At 46.2% G+C, this 18,428-nt stretch overlaps 2 protein-coding genes across 2 annotated transcripts in view; one reads left to right on the top strand and one right to left on the bottom strand.

Moving 5' to 3' along the window:
• ATG10 (autophagy related 10) overlaps positions 1-11,821 on the top strand; it is a 58,625-nt gene extending 46,804 nt beyond the window's left edge. The window contains exons 5-8 of the mRNA XM_062513222.1: positions 7,929-8,026; positions 8,329-8,447; positions 11,682-11,734; positions 11,813-11,821. Of these exons, the coding sequence (XP_062369206.1) occupies positions 7,929-8,026; positions 8,329-8,447; positions 11,682-11,734; positions 11,813-11,821 (279 nt within the window). The remainder of the gene's footprint in view (positions 1-7,928; positions 8,027-8,328; positions 8,448-11,681; positions 11,735-11,812) is intronic.
• Positions 11,822-14,272: 2,451 nt separating this feature from the next.
• RPS23 (ribosomal protein S23) lies at positions 14,273-15,989 on the bottom strand. The gene is made up of 4 exons (XM_062513281.1): positions 15,926-15,989; positions 15,530-15,689; positions 14,653-14,773; positions 14,273-14,469 (listed from the first exon to the last, which is right to left on the bottom strand). Exons 1-4 carry the CDS (start codon positions 15,927-15,929, stop codon positions 14,323-14,325), a joined length of 432 nt encoding a protein of 143 aa, XP_062369265.1. The 5' UTR covers positions 15,930-15,989; the 3' UTR covers positions 14,273-14,322.
• Between the last annotated feature and the right edge of the window lie 2,439 nt (positions 15,990-18,428).

Raw genomic sequence — 18,428 nt, forward strand, 5'->3', positions numbered from 1 at the left:
TAGTGTTGTAGAGGCACATCTTGCTGAAAATGTGAAAGGGAGGATTTAAATCATTATGGCTCAGTCATTTTGAAAAATGTGGTAAGGTAGCTATTCTTAGACATACAAATCTTTCTTGCCATATTGTGGGATTTTGCTAAGTGGGGGAGGCTGTATACAGTATTTCTTAACAGAAGGTTGCTAGGATCTCTCTTAACGAATTTCAGTTGCATCAACAGTTGCTATGGATCCCCTGCTAATATTTTTGGAAAATTATTAGTGCAACTTCCTGAGAAAAGGGAATCGTACCAGTACAGACTGGAAAGCTATTTGACAGGGGGAAGATACAAGCATGGCAAAGCTGGGTGGGTATTTACTTCCCACTAAAATCTTCTATGATGTGTTGAGCTCCTGGGGTTTAAACCAAGTTGTAGTATTGTACAAGCTACCAAGGAGGTTTTATTTAAAACTAGACACTGATTAATAATGTTCAGCTGCCTTACAGTTTCATCATGCTTTTCCCCACAAGACTTCATGGACAATAATCTAGTCCAACTAACTTCATAGAGGGAAAAGACCAAATAATGAACTAATTCTAAATGTATTGTAAATACAGAAGCTTAAGGGATAAGCAGCTGGCAGATGTGAAGCTGATGGCATCTACCAGGATTTGTGCAAGGCATTTGACACTGTCTGACATAACATCCTTGTCTCTGACCTGGAGAGCCCTGGGTTTGGTGGATTAACCCCTGGGTTGGGTGAGTGATGGGGCTGAGTTGTCACACTCAGGGACTTGGGGTTAGTGCGTCAATGTCCAGGTGGAGACCAGGGATGGGTGTAGGGACCATGGGGACCTGATGGAGCTCAGCAGGGCCTAGGTCAGGGCAATCCCAGCACAGGCTGGGGCTGAGCAGATGGAGCAGCCCTGGAGGAGCCCTGAGGGGCTGTGGGGCAGAGCTGGGACCCCAAACCCTGTGCTGGGCTGAGCCCCAGCGTGGGCAGCAGGGCAGGGGGGATTCTGCCCCTCTGCCCCAGGTGAGACCCCACCTGCAGAGCTGCCCCAGCCCTGGGGCCAGCACAGCAAGGAGCTGGAGCTGCTGGAGCCAGGCCAGAGGGGGCTCCAGGATGAGCAGAGGATGGAGCAGGAAACGTGGAGAGAGACAATTGCCAAGGGTTGGAGGGACAGGACCCAGGGAATGGCTCCCAGGGCCAGAGGGCAGGGCTGGATGGGATCTTGGGAATTAGGAATTGTTCCCTGGCAGGGTGGGCAGGGCTGGCACAGGGTGGAATTCCCAGAGCAGCTGTGGCTGCCCCTGGATCCCTGGCAGTGCCCAAGGCCAGGCTGGACACTGGGGCTGGAGCACTGGGACAGTGGGAGGTGTTCCTGACATGGGTGAGTGGCACTGGGTGGGCTCCTAGTGCCTTCCCACTCCAGCCATCCTGTGATGCTGTAATAATTTACATGCAGAGATATAAGCAGTATGAAGTTCCCTGCCAGTTTTTTGGCATAATTCAGGGCAGACTTTCAAGTCTCAGTACTATTGTTACTTGAGTTATTCTGAACTGAAGACTCTGTGATATTTTCCATGCAGATTCATAATTAATTAATCGAACAATTACAATGTATTAGTATTGATTCTCTGATTATTTTGTACTTCTGTGGAAAAATCTGTTTCAGTGCTGTGTGTTGCATTTACAGATAATTTATCTAGCAGTGGTTCTTCTTCCAGAGATCTTCCCAAGCAGAGATATGTGGAGTAAGTTGTAAGAGCATGTTCTCTGCCAGGTCTGGCATTTCTCCTTGTGAGCTGAGGTGGGTTCTGTTCTGTGTTCCCCCCACCATGACTGCTGGCCCTTCACTACTGGAATGAATCTGCCTGCTGAACATTCCCCTCTTATGGAAAAATCCTAAATTACACAACAGCGTTGACTGCACAGTATGAAATAATTGAGGATCATATGTGGCACACTCAGATCCATTTGAAAGGCCACTGGAGTGGCCACAAGGCATTGTAAACCATATTTTTTTCTTACTCTATTAATAAAAAAGGCATTTTAAGTGCTCCTGAAATGGGAGTTAGGTATCTGTGCTAACAGTTTGTACCTAAGCACCTGCGCTCTCGAGCGGTGGCAGCAGATAGTGTCAGCAGTTCAAAAGCATTTAAACAAATTCATGAGGCCACTTGTCCATAAATGGATGCAAAATTACCTGGCAGGAGCCTGTCCTCCAGTGCCCATGGTGCAGGTCTGCTGGAGCAGTGCAGGGAGAGTGAAACACAGAGGGAGCCCAGGCTTGTGCTGTCCCCGATGCTGCTGGGGGAGGCAGGAGCCACTGCTGGAGCATCCACTGGAATCCCTGGGATTATGGGATGAACCCTTTCAGGCCACTTTTGTCAAATGCCAGCATGGGTTTGGGGTTGCTCCCCCCCCCCCGCCCCTTATAATTTTTTAATCAGGGTTGGAAATCTGTCTCCAGTGTCTTTTCCATACTTCCACAGCTTGTTGGATCATTCAGTTTTGCACCTTAGATGAATCTCATAACTTAAGAACAGATTTTAAATAGTAATTAATTAAGACTATATGCTACATAACTAAAATGGTGACAACTGAATTAATCTGCTCTTGGCAAGTATGGAAGAAGAATCATCTGTTTATTTTCTTAGGAAAATGGCTGAGATGCCATTTCTTGACAATGTAACTATGGACCTGCCAATTTTTAAGTATAAAGTTTTCTTGAAAAATTCTAAATGCATAAGTTACGTGCTTGTGAGAAGCTTTAAAGCCTTAAAAGAAGCTTGTTAAGCTTTAGAAACATGCCTGAGTGTCACCTACTGCTTTTGATTCCTCCTGTTCTTAAAATTAGTAATTCAAACTTTATTATATATATATATAAAATATGTAATTACAGATCAGTAGTGTTGGCTATTCTTGATTACTGTTTTGCTTGTCTTGCATTACCTCTCCTTCAGTAGTGTTAGCTATTTAATACCTCTAATAAAACAATTAAGTTATAAAATGTAAAAAAAAAATCACCACCTCTTCAAAACTGTAAATACTCTAGAATCAGGCAGACTTGGGGCATAAAATGTGAATTACAGAACCACAGAATGGTTTGGTTTGGAAGGCACCTTCACTGGGATCCATGATGTATTTGAAACAGCAGATGCAAAGTGGTAGGCGTGGTTCATCTCAGAGAAATTCTGGCTGTGTTAAATGTCCTTGTATTTCTGTGTTGTAGGATCTGCCAAAGCATCTCTTCTTTCCTCAGGGAGATGTAGCCATTTAATTGCCTTTTCGGCTTAGACCTGGTATTTGATGAAAGAAGGATGGGATCCAGCTTAATTGGCTGCGTGGTGTTGGAAGCAGTGGAAGTGTTAGTGAAAAATCGTGGCTGGAGTTGGTTGTGGGTCTTTGGGAGCATCCGGGGAACGGGGACATTAAATCATGGGGGCAACTGCAGCAAATGCTGGCCTGCAAAAGAGCTGGAGTGTGAATCAAACCTCTCTGCAGCCTCCTCTGACAAAGACAGGCTCAGCCACCACAGACATCTGCTTTGTGGGGCTAGTTTACACTTCTTTGTCTTGTCAGGGTCCCTTCATGCTCTCCCTCCTAGATGGCCATGCAGATCTCCTCTGATGGTCTGAGAAAAGCAGGAGAGCTGTGGCAGTGATGGTCATTCCTCAGCAGGCAGGGGAGGTTGTTCCACCTTCAGCTGCTGCATTTGGTGGGGTTTCTGTGTTTTGTTGCCTTTGTTATGCCAGCGGGATGACTTGGCTTCTGGTTATGAATTGCAGTCAGTGACCATAAACACATTTTCTGTCACAGAATCCCAGAGTGGTTTGGGTTGGGAGGGACCTGAAAGATCATCCCGTTCCACACCTTCCACTGGTGCTCCCAGCCCCAGTGTCCAGCCTGGCCTTGGGCACTGCCAGGGATCCAGGGACAGCCACAGTGCCAGGGCCTGCCCACCCTCACAGGGAACAATTCCTTCCCAAAGTCCCGCATAACCCCAAGTCAGTAGGATAGAGAAGCCCCATACATTTACTGTGCTACCAACAGCTTTATTACTGTGATTTACACCATCCATCAGGATTATAAAAGCTTCCTGTGCCATCACAGTTCCTTAACGTTGTGCTTGCAACATAGTTATTCCATAGTAATAGAGTTTTCAGTGTAGTAATTGCATTATTAGAGGAAAATCCCTTTGACCTCAAGTTCCACACGTTTGAAGTTCCCTGTGTGCAGTTGCTGTTCTGGCTGTGGGACTCAGGGTCAGTCTGAAGAGGGGAATCTTCCTGCCTTCTTTCTGAATGTGTAGAGTTGGATTATGTTAACAAGTTACTATTCATATGTATGAAAATAAGGAATGAAAAAGAAGATAGGCCAGGAATTCAAGAACATAAATTACTTGTGGTATAATCCTGAGTGAAGAAGTTTTACTTAAATGCAGCAGTTTGCTTCAGTAAATGTGGTCAGAAATTAGAAAGAAGGGAAAAACCTGTGTCCTCTTTATTAATTGCATCACTGTTTCCTTTTCGTAAATGGAAGAGATTACGGGGGGCATGTTTTATTAATTCTGACCTTCTTTTTCTGACCTGGTGGCTGAGGTTTTGAACACTGCTGGGAAAATGTCTGGAATCAATTGGCACTAGCTGTGCTGTCTGCTGGTAGGATCCTGCATGAAATTTTTGACACCCCTGTGTGAATTTATTTTTGCAAAGCAATATCATGCAAACCAGGTTGGGGAAGAGGCAGTTTCAGGCACAAGTCCCCTGCACTATCATCAATGAGAGACCATAAATGTTGTGATGGATGCTTGAAGGCAGTTTAATGTAGCACTGGAGAAAATAGAAGCCATTACCCCTGGAAGAGCTCCAGTTATGACAGAGAAAATAAATGGTGCTGTTACAAGAGATGTACTGACAACAAAATTCCTGCTGGCTGGGGAGGAGAGCAGCAGAGCTCAGTACAGAAACCTACAGACAATTATCTGTTATCTGAAGTAATGTTTATTTTTGGTTTAAATCTGACATGGAGACTGCTTGATAAAATGACTTAATCCAATCTGACAGAAGTTTAGTCTTAATTATACTTGTGCTTGGGAACTGCCCAGTCTTTGCCACTGCTCAGATCTGAGTGTTGTGACATTTCCCTGCTCAGCACCTGTACATGGAGGGCTGTACCTGCACAGACAATGAGCAGAGAGCTGTGCTGCCAAACCCAGCCTGGGCTGGTATTCCTGGGAAAAAAAACAGGTTCAGAACAAGGGGGAACAGCTTCCCACTGCCAGAGGGCAGGGCTGGATGAGATACTGGGGGGAAATTGTCCCATAAGAAGCTGTGGCTGCCCCTGGATCCCTGGCAGTCCCCAAGGCCAGGTTGGACATTGGGGCTGGAGCAGCCTGGGACAATGAGAGGTGTCCCTCACATGGATGGGGTGACATGAGATGAACTTTGAGGTCCCTCCCAAACCATTCCAGGACTCTGTGAATCATTTTCAATCTACCCCATGGAACATTTAGTGTCTTTCAGCCATCTCTCTCTCCCAGGTTTTTTAATGGGTGGAGTTGAAGCAACAGCTACAACAGCAGGCACAGAACATCCCCACATGTCTTTCCTGCAGCACCTAGGAGAGAAGTCTTTCTACAGAAAACAAGCTAAGCAGTATTTTGAGCTTCCAAATTCAGCAGAGCTGGTGTCTGCCTGTGGAAGTATTCCTTCCCCATCCCAGCTGGGTCAGACTCAGAGGGATATGCAGATGTGTGATGGATTCCAACGAGTGGTGCTCAACAGGCACTGCTGTAAATCAGCCTCACAGCTAGATAGATCCAAAATCATAGGCAGATCCAAGAAAATAATGCTGTTGACTTCAAATAAACTGTGTGTCAGAGTATTACTGCTCAGGAAAGTCGTGGGCAACCTGCAAATGGGTTCTTGCAGTACAATGCCAGCGAGTGTTGAGGGAATTGACTTGAAGCTCTCACACTGCCCTGGTGCATGACTGACTGGAAAAAGATCAATTTTAAACAAGAAGTGGGATCATTCTTACATATTGTTTGCACTGTTTTGGGTTCTTTTCTTCATGAAGTCCCAGCAAGATTTTATACTTTTGGTGTGACTGGCGCTGGACCAACCTAGATGAAGGGTAGAATTCCTGCCCTAATATTTTGCTCAGGATACATTTCAGTGCATTGTTCTGCCAGGTAAGTGCAGCAGGCAGTGAACTAATGCTAGTGAAGCTGATGCAGCACAAACTTTCATTCATTTTCACCCTTCTGGCAGTGTTTGAGAAGGACTTGGGGTTCATCCCACTGCAGACACCCCACCCTCTCTCAGGGCAGGCTGGGGCCCTGGCAGTGAGAGGCTCTGTAGCCCATTAACGATTTTGAAATCATCTGGTGCTTTGATAACTCCTGCATTTTTATTGGCAGCATCCCTATGCTTCCTGCTCAGAGCTGCTGTGTCAGTGGTTTAACCTTGAGTGTACATCAGAGCCTCACAGGATGCCATTGTGTACAGGATTTGGAACAGTAGCATTTGACTGAATCAGAGCTGGTGCTCTCAGAGTGTTTTCCCTGATGCTCCACAAGCTTCTCGTCCCCACCTCAGCCTTTCCCCTTTTTAAAGGCTGCTCCTTAATGGTTCTTGGCTCAGGATTTCTCTCGGTCTTTTGTACTTCTGTGGTTTTCCTGTCAGTGTGTGACACATTCCTGTCCTTTCAGTAGCCATTCCTGCATTTGGGAATGTTTTCAGTGTCACTCTGTTGTCATGTTGTAAGAGGAGGAAAGACTAAAAGAAGAAAGGTAAAGAATGTAAAGGTAATAAACTATTTTTAAAAATCAAGTCCGGCCTCTGTGTGTCACTCAGTGGTTTGCTGAAGCAAGAAGTGTAGGACAAAAATCAAGATTCTGGGGGTCAGGATGGTTGGGAATAACTTCAGGCTGAATATTCCGCTCTGGGAATTACCAGTATTATTCATGCCTTCTTCAGAGAGCTGAGTCACTTACATGCAGGTTACTTCTCTCTTCCTTCTGTGGGTTTGTGCTCCTTCTTACACTCATCTCCTGTGTCAGGGAGCTCACTGAAGTTTTTTTGCACAGTTTACTTTTTTTTTAAATTTGTGTAATAGTTCTGTAAATATTATTATCTATATACTTTTTTTGCTGTCTTTAAGGTATGCTGTTGGCATGATCTGGAATTATTTGGAGGCCTAAGTTAATGTGAGCAGATAATGAAAAGGGGGTTTTGATTCAAAATACTACTGTTTCTCAAGGAAAAGCTTCATCAATTCACTTTTGACAACAGCAGATGGTAGCATTCTTATGCAAGTTATCTGTTTGCAGTGCGAAACAAAGCTTTCTGAACACCCTTTTTGGTATATTCTGAAGCTTCTGGGAATTTTAAAAAGTTCTCTTAGCCATAAAGGGATTGATCCTCATGAGAACATTTTCAGCATCAGAGCCATGTGGAAGTTAAAGCCACCTTGAGAGCACTTCCCTCTGCAAATGGAACCATGTGTTTTTCCCAGCACCAGCCTGGAAAGATACCAGGGCTCAGGGTGGTTGAAGTCCTTTTTTCCTGAGCGGAATGGGTTCCATGTGTTAAATTTGATCAGACTGAGCTTTACACAGCAGCTTTCCCTCTCTGCAGCCAGTTAATGCTGATATAATATTTTGAGTTACTCTTGCAAGCCATTACATTTTAACTAAAATAGTGGCATAGCCTGGTTGCTGATCTTATTTCCCTTTCAACAGAGGAGAATTGATGTATAAGATGTACAATATATATTAATTTGTCATGACTGTGATAGGAAGAGCAATGTAAGCTAAGACTCTGAAGTGAGAAAAGTTGCATCAGGGGCTGAGTGCACCCTGCCTTGTCTTTTCCCACATGCATGTGATGAGTTTCCTGTTTTTCCCTTCCATGACAGCCAATTCTGTTCCCTCTTAGGAGCACCCCATCCTCGGGCAGCCTTTCTTTGTCCTGCACCCCTGTCGAACCAATGAATTCATCTCTGCTGTGCTGAGTGGCTCACAGGACCATCACAGGTGAGGGGCACTGCTGGGCCTTGCAGGGCTCTGTGCAGTGCAGGGAAAGTCAATCAGCTGCAGAGTGGAAATGGCCAAAGCTAATTCCTTGGTCCAGGCAGAATAAGATGTATGTATACACACTTCAGGCCTGAAAATTAAAATATATTTGTGATAGGAAAAGTGAGGGAATTGAAGTTGTTTTGTAACTGTTGAGTCTGTCTGCAGTTCAGAAATGCTGGAATAATATATTTATGGTATGTTTATATTATATAAATACAATATAAATATATTTATGCTTTTTGTGTGTTTTCCCCCCCCAGACACACAAATTACATCATACTGTGGCTCAGTACTGTAGGCCCAGTTGTGGGCCTGAATCTGCCTTTGAGTTATGCAAAACTGACACCTGCACAGAGCACAGATGTTGACTTGGCTGAAAGGTAAGAGAAAAGGAGATCACCCTTTCCTCTCCCATCCTCCTGTTCCAAAGATCACAGGGATCAATGGCAGAACCATTACCTCCTCCTTTGAAGCCCTTGGTTCAGTTAATTTAGGACTCACCTTTCAGTGTTTTGCTTACCTGCCTGCCTTGTTGCCTCCCTTGTTTTGCAATGGAAGTTTGTGCAGAAAGAGAGGTGCTTGCCCCATTGCTGACACCCTTCATGAGCCCAGAGAGTCCCTGATGTTCTGGGGACTCTCTCAGCTGTGGAGAAGTGTTTTATATTGGTTCCTCCAGCACAGGGCTGGGGGTCTGGCATAACTGCGGCAAGGATTTTAATTTAACTTCTTTTTTGTGTTTGCTGTCGCCTCTCCAGAGCCCTGAGCTGAAGGATTGGGAGTGGCTAGGCTGTGATAAAGCTGTTGCAGAGTTCCCTAGGGATGAAGCTGAAGGATCCTTAGCCATGTCAGAATGGAAATGATTGCTCATGGCTCTTTCTCTGGCCAGATCTCACCAGAGTTCTGGGAATTGGTTGCAGCTGTGGGAACACCTCCCCAGCACCACCCAGACCTCACCTCCCTTGAAGTCACTCATCTCCTGCCTCCTGTGCCCTTGGTGAGGCTGCACACAGATACACAAGACAGAGCTGAGTTGCTGGATCGACTGAACTTAGCTCTAGAAAACCTGCACCATGTGTGGGGCAGAAAATGCAATGTAAACACAGAGAAATGCTCATGGGACGTGGTGTGAGCTTGTGGCAGTCAGGGTATGAAGGTCGTGATTTTGATCCTCACATGGGGCACCACTTGGTAATGGGTTAACTGCACCACTTGATTAGTGGGTTGTCTTCATTTTCTTCTGCCTTCACTCAGAGTCAGGATTAAAACATGAAGGAGACAAATTTTCTCATGTTTGGGCTCCGTTGTTTATGAAATCTAAAGTACAGAGGGTTCTGCAACACTTCTGGCTACCAGCTAAAAGTGAGCAAAATGGAGCTGAACTGAGCTGGTTGCAAGGTCTTTTAGAGCTAAACAGTCCAACAAAGAGCTAACACCTATATTATTTATACTTTTGACCCAATTACCAAACTCCTGTGACCCACAGTGCTGCACTGACTGTCCAACCAAAAACTGCTGCCTGAAATCATGGAGAAGAAGGAAGAACAAAAAGGAGAAAGAGACAACTCCCAAGAACATCCCTCTTGTCCCACACCTATTGCTATATTCCAAAACCTTCAAATTCCAAACCCTTCACCATGTGAAATCCCACACTTCTATTTAACTGCACACCAGTGATTTTAACTCCATCACTCCAATTTGGGAGCCTTCCCCAAGGCCTCAGTCAAAATCTGTGTTCTCCAGGGGGTCAGTGCCAGAAAGCACAAAACTCCCAGTTCAAAACACCCAGACTGCTGAGTTCCAACAAGGGTATGGGCTGAGACTGCTTCACCTGGGAGCCACCTCCTCCACCAGAGCCTGGAGAGGCACCAGCCCGTGTTCCCAGCACACAGAACATCCTCATCCCAGGAATATCCCACACACATCAGTCCTCAGGGAGCCAACGGGGTGGGGACCGTCACAGAGCCCTTGGAGCCTGCATGGAGTGAACACATCCAGCTGTGAGCTCAGGTGCCTGGAGCAGCCGTGTGGCAACATCTGGCTCTGCCGTGCTCCACCGCCTGCCAGGGAAGCTCTCTGTGTCCCCTGGGAGCTGCTGCTGTTCCCAGTTAGTGTTTCTCATTGTCGTTGTGGTGGTTTGCTCCCTACCCTGCTCTGCTCCTGCAGCCTCTCCTGACAGCTGTTGGTTTTTGGGGAATTGCCTGGTGGTGCTGCCTCTGAGAACCAGATTACAAGGAATTTCCCTTTTCCAGTTTTCCATCCTGGCTTCTCTCCCAATCCCATTTTATTTGCAGTGTAAAGCAGAGTCTGAGCAGTTGACACTGAAACACAGATTTTACTTTGTACATGCAGCAATTGCCACTTGCACACAGAGTCTAATGTGTGCCACGTCAGAGCAGGCAGTGTGAAATACATCCAAATTCTGTTTTTTCAGATTATGTTTTTAACTTCCATTACTTGTCATTGGTGGATATGGATTAGAGGTTGCAGTCCTTCAAATTCCGTGTGGAATTTGTTTGCCAGCCATTTGGAATTAATAATGAAAGCACGTGTTTTATTTTGTTCTCTGTCTTAATAACCTGGAAAACAATTTATTTATTTTTTTTTAATGTGAGATTTACAAAATATGGCCCACAGCTACATTGATTTCATTAACACTTTTGGTAACACATGCTTGATAATTGCATCCACAGCCCATTTTTAAATTTAAGTGAGACTTAGACAGGAGGAAGAGCCAACAAAAAGAGGCTAACAGCAGGTTTAAGAGCTGTTAAATGTTCATCCCTGTTCTGTGATCTTCACTTGTGACATCCTGGAACAGAAGAATAGAAGCACTCAGCCTTGGAAATGTGGAATTTATATGTAAAGGAAAAATAAATATTTTTATTTTTCATGGAAAAAGTCTCAACACCCATTGCTTTCTACCTTAATTTACCATTTCAAACAAAGAAGAGGGTTATTTCTCCAGGGCATTACATACTGTACTGGGCTAAAACAACGAGGTCACAGAGCAGTGTCTCATCAGTATCAATGTTTCCCTGATTTTTGCCTGGAAAATCAAAATTCAGCTCGGTTAGCACAAATACAAGGAGGTTAGATAGAGAAACAAATACAGGCTAATGTAAATATTTGGGCCAAGAAGATAAATAAGCCTGTTTGGGCATCTCCTTTATAATGGCTGGGGTGGGAGGTAGGCACCCAATTTCCTGTTTACATTTATGCTGTAATTACTTGAATACCTTAACTGAATTTTTTTGGTACTAAAATTATTCTTTTTTTTTTTAATCAAGTGAATTGTGGCACTGTTTTGTGATTATATTTTATGTTGCAATTCATTATTTAGGGTAGTTACTGAAGTTCCTTAGACCCGAGCTTGGGTTTTGTCTACATGCATTGCCTGAACTCTTGCATCCTACCCAGAAGATTTCCAGTTCAGATTTGTAAATTTGCTCAGTTGTTCATCTTTGCTAATTTGGGAAGACGTATCAAGGGAGGTTCTTTACTTCTGGGGACTTCTTGTAAGAGAGAACCTTATATCTGCCCTGGGTTGCCAGAATCATCAAGAGGAATTAATTTTATGTGGTCACCTAAGCAAAAAAATGTGTTTTGTTCTGTGGAATGCAGTTGGTAGCCATATACATAAGATGTCATTTGTGTCAGCATGACCAGGTAAGAATTTAACCCCCTGCCAGGAGATTTGAGGTTGCCTGGCTTTGGTTACCAACAGGAACATTCCTTTCCAGGCAGGAAATGTGAAGCTACTTAATTACAGCTAATTACAGTCAAGTAATCAGTATCAATTCTTGCTGCAACTCCACGAATTTCAGTGAAACTTTCTCAGTAAACTTTTCTCCCCTCACTCTTTGCTGTGATGATGGTTTAATGAGTCTGTTTGGACATCTGTATTTATACTGCACACATATAAATTCAGTTCCAGCACAAAGGAAGGACGATTGCTCTTCTCTCTGAATGGTGAAGTTACAATTATTTCCTCAAAAATACTCTCTTCTAGAGAACAGCGTGTGTATGGGTATTTATACCTATTTTTAGCAACACGTAGGCTTTTAAAAGTGTTTCAAGGAATTTAGTGCATTTTTTAGCAATAAATTCTTAGCAGTAGAATAAAAAAAAAAAAAAAAGCCTGAAGCTGAGAGAGCTGCAAAAGTTACCCTGTATTGAGTGCTCAGGATTAGGAAGGTGTCACACAGGTTGTTATCTCTTGGATTTCATTAAAATCTTAAAAAACCCTGCACCAGGAGGAAGGTTTGAGTTCCCCACTTGAGAGCTTGTTGCAGCTGTCACTTCCTGAAGACAAATTCACCTTAGGGCAGAGGGGATTTCTCTGCTGTGTTTGAACAGAGAATGGATTTACAGAGCACCCTCTTGACGCCTTCCTCAAGAGTATTACAAAACAACATCTCTTGTAGAAGCGTTTTTATTCCATCAGGTACTGCTGGTGTCAGATGGTTGGGCAACTGCTTTAATAAGTGAAAATACTAATTAGTTGTGGTGAGGAGGTGGAAAACATGGCCTGCTGTGGATTCCCCTCTGTTTTAGAGGGTTTTCGGTTACAGAGCACATGTTTATTAAGCTTAAACCCCCTCTAGTACTGATTTGGTGATGTTTGGCTCAGCTCATCTTTCTCTTGAGTTCTTCCTGCAGTGTCCAGGTAACACCAGCTATTCCTGGGCACTGGCACAATCACAGCATCACAGGATGGCTGGAGTGGGAAGGCACTAGGAGCCCACCCAGTGCCACTCACCCATGTCAGGAACACCTCCCACTGTCCCAGGTGCTCCAGCCCCAGTGTCCAGCCTGGCCTTGGGCACTGCCAGGGATCCAGGGGCAGCCACAGCTGCTCTGGGAATTCCACCCTGTGCCAGCCCTGCCCACCCTGCCAGGGAACAATTCCTAATTCCCAAGATCCCATCCAGCCCTGCCCTCTGGCCCTGGGAGCCATTCCCTGGGTCCTGTCCCTCCAACCCTTGGCAATTGTCTCTCTCCACGTTTCCTGCTCCATCCTCTGCTCATCCTGGAGCCCCCTCTGGCCTGACTCCAGCAGCTCCAGCTCCTTGCTGTGCTGGCCCCAGGGCTGGGGCAGCTCTGCAGGTGGGGTCTCACCTGGGGCAGAGGGGCAGAATCCCCCCTGCCCTGCTGCCCACGCTGGGGCTCAGCCCAGCACAGGGTTTGGGGTCCCAGCTCTGCCCCACAGCCCCCCAGGGCTCCTCCAGGGCTGCTCCATCTGCTCAGCCCCAGCCTGGATCCAGCCCTGACCCGCGGTCGCTCTCAGCCTTTTCGGATTTTCGGAGTCCCCGTTTTCCCGGATTTCCCCGTTTCCTTTGTCAGAACCCACCCCAAGTTCTTGGCTCGAGCATTTCCGTCCCCTCCCCGCTCCTGTCGCGACATCTGGTGGCGACACGGCGTCACGACAGCGCCCGCCGAATCTTCCTCCTTTGGAATTCGGGGATTGAGAACCGCGAGGGGGGGAGCAGTCCCTGTCCTCCTGCCTCCCCCCGCAGTCTCCTACACAAACATCGGGACAGCTTCTCAACGCTGTCTTAAATCTCCTCCATTTTCCTTCAAATTATTGAATTTTCACATCAATTCCTTTATTAATGAAATAATCAAGAGTCTTTCCCTCACCACGCAGTTTTAACAAGGAATTGTTCACTCTGACTCCACCCAAGTATTTCGGAGTTTTACTGCATTAAGAAACCCCTGAACTACACATTTTTTATCTGGACAAGCAGGTAAAAATTCAGAGACTCGTCTGTACACAGCTCTAGTGTAGGAAAACAGATGTGTTAAAATTGGGCAGACTCGCCCCAAAATAACCGTAGTTAATTTGTACTCACCACAGACCAAGCTCTGTGGGGTTGGGTGGATGGTTCCATCACCCTGGTGAGTTCTGTGCCCGTGCTCACAGCTGAGACCAGAAGTGCTGCCACAAACACCATTCCCAGCACTTCCAGTGACAGTCTGTGATGGGAGGAATGCTCCTTTTCACAATTATGCACTAAAATTCATGCACTTTCTCATGCCCCGAGGGGATACTTTGATTCCTGATTAGTAATCCCAAAGGAGCATTAGGATCTGGGCTTTTTCTTCATCCAGATCTATGGAAAGATTTAATTTCAGTTTCTACAGGAAGATTTTTGTGACCACCCCATCTCCCCCTGCAAACCCACAAAACAAGCAGCGCAGAACTCCTTTAAAACCGAAGATTTTATTGGTGGTGGTGTCAATCCAGCGAGGATTTACGACCTGGGTCTCTCCTTCTTGCCCTTGTAGAGGGCCAGCAGGGACACGTTGGCCACCTTGACCACCTTGAAACGCACACCTGGGATGTCCCCTACGGCGTGGCCCTTGCGCCCAAACCCGGCCACCAACACCTCGTCGTTCTCCTGTGGCAGGGGTGGGGACAGGGAACAGGGTGTGAGCACCAAACCCAGCTTCCCAGAGCAGCTGCACCCTTCCCCAGGCTGGGAAGGCACTGGGTGTTCACCCAAACCCCAGAAAACCAGCCCCCTTCACAGATTTAAGCACAATAAATCTGTTATTCACGTTTTGGGCTTTGTGGGAATTACCTCGATGAAGTTCAGGCAGCCATCGTTGGGGACAAAAGCTGTGATTTTTTTGCCGTTCTTAATGAGCTGGACCCTGACACATTTCCTGATGGCAGAGTTGGGCTGCTTGGCTTCCACCCCCCTGCAAGGGAAACCAACCAGCGAAGAAATCAGTGTGGCAGCAATTAACACAAAATTAACCTTTTAACCTTGCATGCAGTGTAAATTGTATCTGTACTTTAACACCTGCGAGCTGTTTAGGAGTACTGAAAAATATTACATAATATATATTAATCTAGATACAGAAACTTAAATGACCTCTGAAATAATTCAGTAAAATTGTAAAAAAAACCCCCAAAAAAACCAAACAAAAAAAAAAAAAGGCAAAAACCACCCCAAAACAACTGAAACCAAAGTGCCCCAAAACTAGAGCCAAGAAATTTATCAATTATTAAAGAGGGGGGAAAAAAAAAGGCAGAAACAGGCAGGATCTGTAACACATGACACACAACTTCCATTTGTGCCAAAAATCCTGGTTACTGCCTATAAAAAAAAAAAGTCTTGTTTTCTCCCCTATTTTTAACTAAAGCTTCCTATTTTTACGTTTTTGAAGACATTTATTTTCTCCAGGTCATGGCCAAAATCCCTATTTTCCTTAATTTCTGAAACCCCCCTCCTTTTTTTTTTTCTTAATAAAACTGATTTCTGCCCAAGATCTTGATATTTTTCCCCCACCATTTCTGAAATCCTTGGGGGGGAGTTTTTTTTTTTTTTCCCCCCCCAATCATTGACGGACAAAAATCCTCCCCGAATCCCCTTTTCCCCCCAGTCCTTCGGGGGAGCTGCATCCCCTCCCAGGGGCTCTGGGACTCGCACTCCAACCGGGAGGAGCACCCACACTTTCTCCAGGACGATGCCCTTGGCGTGGGAAGCGCCCCCGAAGGGGTTGGCCTTCAGCGCCGTGCCCAAATGCGCTTTCTTGTACTGCTTGTCGTGCCATTTCTGGTCCCGGCGGTGGCTGCGCAGCTTCCGAGCGGTGCGGAGGCCTCGGCACTTCCCTGCGGGACGAGAGGTGAGGAGGGGAAGGAGCCATGAGGGGAAGGCGGCGCGAGGCCACGGCGGGCATGCGGCGGGTAATGGCGGACGCGGCCTCACGGCCCGCAGCGCTGCCCGCACCGCACAGAGCCGGCTGCGGGCGGGCAGGCAGCGCCCGCAGACAGCTGCGGGCACCGCCGGAGATCCCCCAGCCCCAGCCCCGTCCCCACTTTCGGCTCCGGCGCGGAGCGCGGCTCACCCATCTTCTCCGCGCGGCTGCCGAGCGAGAAAAGAGGGAAGGGCGTCCGCGCCCGCCGCCTATAGCCGCGCCCGACAGGACCCGCGCGGGCTGCCCTCGCCGCGCCTGATTCAATTACAGACCGGCACCGCGAGGGGCGGCCCGGCGAGCAGGGGGACCGCGGTTCGAGCCCCGGCAGGGCGGTGTAGCCAGGACCCCCGCCCGCTTCCGGGAGTGGGCTCGAGTGCGGCTGTCGCGGGTTCGAGTCCCGCCGGTGTCAGGTTCGTTCGGGCCTCGCGGGAAATTGGGAAACAAAGTTTTGGGAACCAGAGGTAGGCACAGAAAACCGACACTGTTTTATTACCGCGCCGCGTGCGTGGAGCTGCCTCTCTTCCTGTCGCCCACACCGAGGCGCTCACTTTTGTAGATTACTCCTAGTTTGTTACACGAATGTGTTTTTACATTCTGAAGACTTCAGGCCTGTTTCCGGAAAAGCCTTCTATACTTGCTAATCAATGTGTCAGAGAAATTAAGCCACCAACACCAGAGGTTTATGTCCGAAAAGGAGACAGGGGAGTCCTTTTACTTTATTCGAATAAAGGGAGAGGCCATGGGGTATTATCCTGGGATCTCTCAATTCTTTGGAGGTTGCAGCCTCCTTTTTATCCCAATTTCCCATCCACATTTCCCTCTCTTTGCCCATGGGCTGAGGTACTGGAGAGGCACAGACTTCCCAGAATGACTGATACCCGAGATTCCTCTCTAATGTACAACCCTCCCTTTTCCTTTTTAATTCTTATGGAATTCATGGGTTTTCCCCATTGCTTCTTTCATCTTTCAATATCCAGTGTCATTGATCAGCAAACCTGCAGTTTGTTTGTAAAGGCAAATATCTTTGTCCATCCATCAATCAGTGGAATCCTTCCCATTGTTCCTTTTATCTCTCAGTGCTGGTTTTATCTACTCACAGCTTGTTTGTAAAGACAAATCCCTCATTCCTCTCAAGGGGAACTCATGGTTATTACTGGTGTGCAGAGCTGCCAAAAAAAGCTCACCTGATTATTATTAGTGGCAGGTAAAACCACAGTTTTTGGTGTTTTTGTTTGTGTGGGCCCTTGTTTGCACAGAGGTCTTTTGGCATCCCTGCAATGGAGCTCTTGTTATAAGTACATATTATATTACTGGCTTTTCACAAATATTAAAATGAGTGCTATGTGTATGTTGTTGGAAAACTTCCTTTCTTTTAGTTCTGCTATTAACAAAACTTAGAAACAGTAGTGTGATAAATAAATGTTTTTTCTTGGACTGTAACATGTTAATGTAAAAAGTTTTTGTTCATATAATTAACTCAGAGAATGGTAAAAAAAAGTATATATAATCAGTAAATTCTTCACATTCTTATATCATTGGACACCAGAACCCCAGGAAAGGAATTTATTGAAAAAAACACGTTGATTTACAGGCTGGGGGGGGGGAAATTGATTTTGAATAATAAATGGAAGATCTATGAATATGCAACAGGTTGATGCATTTAAATAAGCGTTTTCTGAGTTAAGATGTGCTCTTGGCTGAATGTCAGGCACCCACCCCGGAGGTTGTAACCTTTTGCTTTGCTGTCTTTTTTTTTTTTTTTTGTCTTTTATTAAACCTTTTAAATTTTTCCAGGAAGGTGAACCTTGTTTTTCACAGCGCTGCAGTCCTGGGAATCACAGGTTCGAGTACTGTGGGATGTTTGTGCCAGGCAAGGGCCATGCCCAGGGCTTGGACCAGCATTTCTGCCTGGAATTAGCCTGAACTCAGCTGGGATTCAGCCCTTCCCCCAGGGAGGAAGCAACAGGACAAGAGAGAATGCTGCCCAAAGTTGCAGCAGGAGAGGTTCAGGTTGGATATTGGGAGAATTCCTTCCTGGAAAAGGCTGTCCAGCCCTGGCACAGCTGCCCAGGACAGGGATAGGGTCCTCTGTCCTTTGTGGGATTTCAGAGCTGTGTTGGGGACATGGGTGGGGGTGGCCTTGGCTGGGAGATGGTGGGACTGACTGGTTTTCTGGGTCTTTTCCAACCCAATTGATTCTTTTCATGGAACCATGGAATGGTTTGGGTTGGCAGGGACCTTTAATCCCATCCAGTGCCACCCTTGCCATGACAGGGACACTGTCCCAGGCTGCTCCAAACCCCCATCCAGCCTGGCCTGGGACACTGCCAGGGATCCAGGGATATTGTGGCTTTGATTTCTGCACTGCCCCCGAGCAGATGTGCACAGAGTGAAGTCCTGTAATAGAAACAAGCTTGTATTTCTCATTTTTGAAAGCTGCTGCAGTCCATGCCACCAAACTGCATCCATCCAAATCATGAACGTTCCCTTCCCTTTTGGGAATGACTCTGAAGAGGCAGTAATTAGATATAAACACATCTTTTTTAACACAGCCTCTGCTCATGGCTTAAGTGGAAAAATGCATATTTTGTGTGTTTACGCAGGGCTCATTTTACATTCAGTCTCTATAGAATAACCAATAGAAAAAATTAAG

Source organism: Cinclus cinclus, chromosome Z (assembly GCF_963662255.1).
Source record: "Cinclus cinclus chromosome Z, bCinCin1.1, whole genome shotgun sequence".
Classification (NCBI taxonomy): domain Eukaryota; kingdom Metazoa; phylum Chordata; class Aves; order Passeriformes; family Cinclidae; genus Cinclus; species Cinclus cinclus.

Bases quoted from the DNA above. Each gene is read 5' to 3' on its own strand.
- RPS23 (XM_062513281.1), bottom strand. The intron at 14,774-15,529 runs GTGGGTGCTCCT...TTTCCCTTGCAG, and splicing joins GGCATCGTCCTGGAGAAAGT to GGGGGTGGAAGCCAAGCAGC. The intron at 14,470-14,652 runs GTAATTCCCACA...CCCCTGCCACAG, and splicing joins GCTGCCTGAACTTCATCGAG to GAGAACGACGAGGTGTTGGT.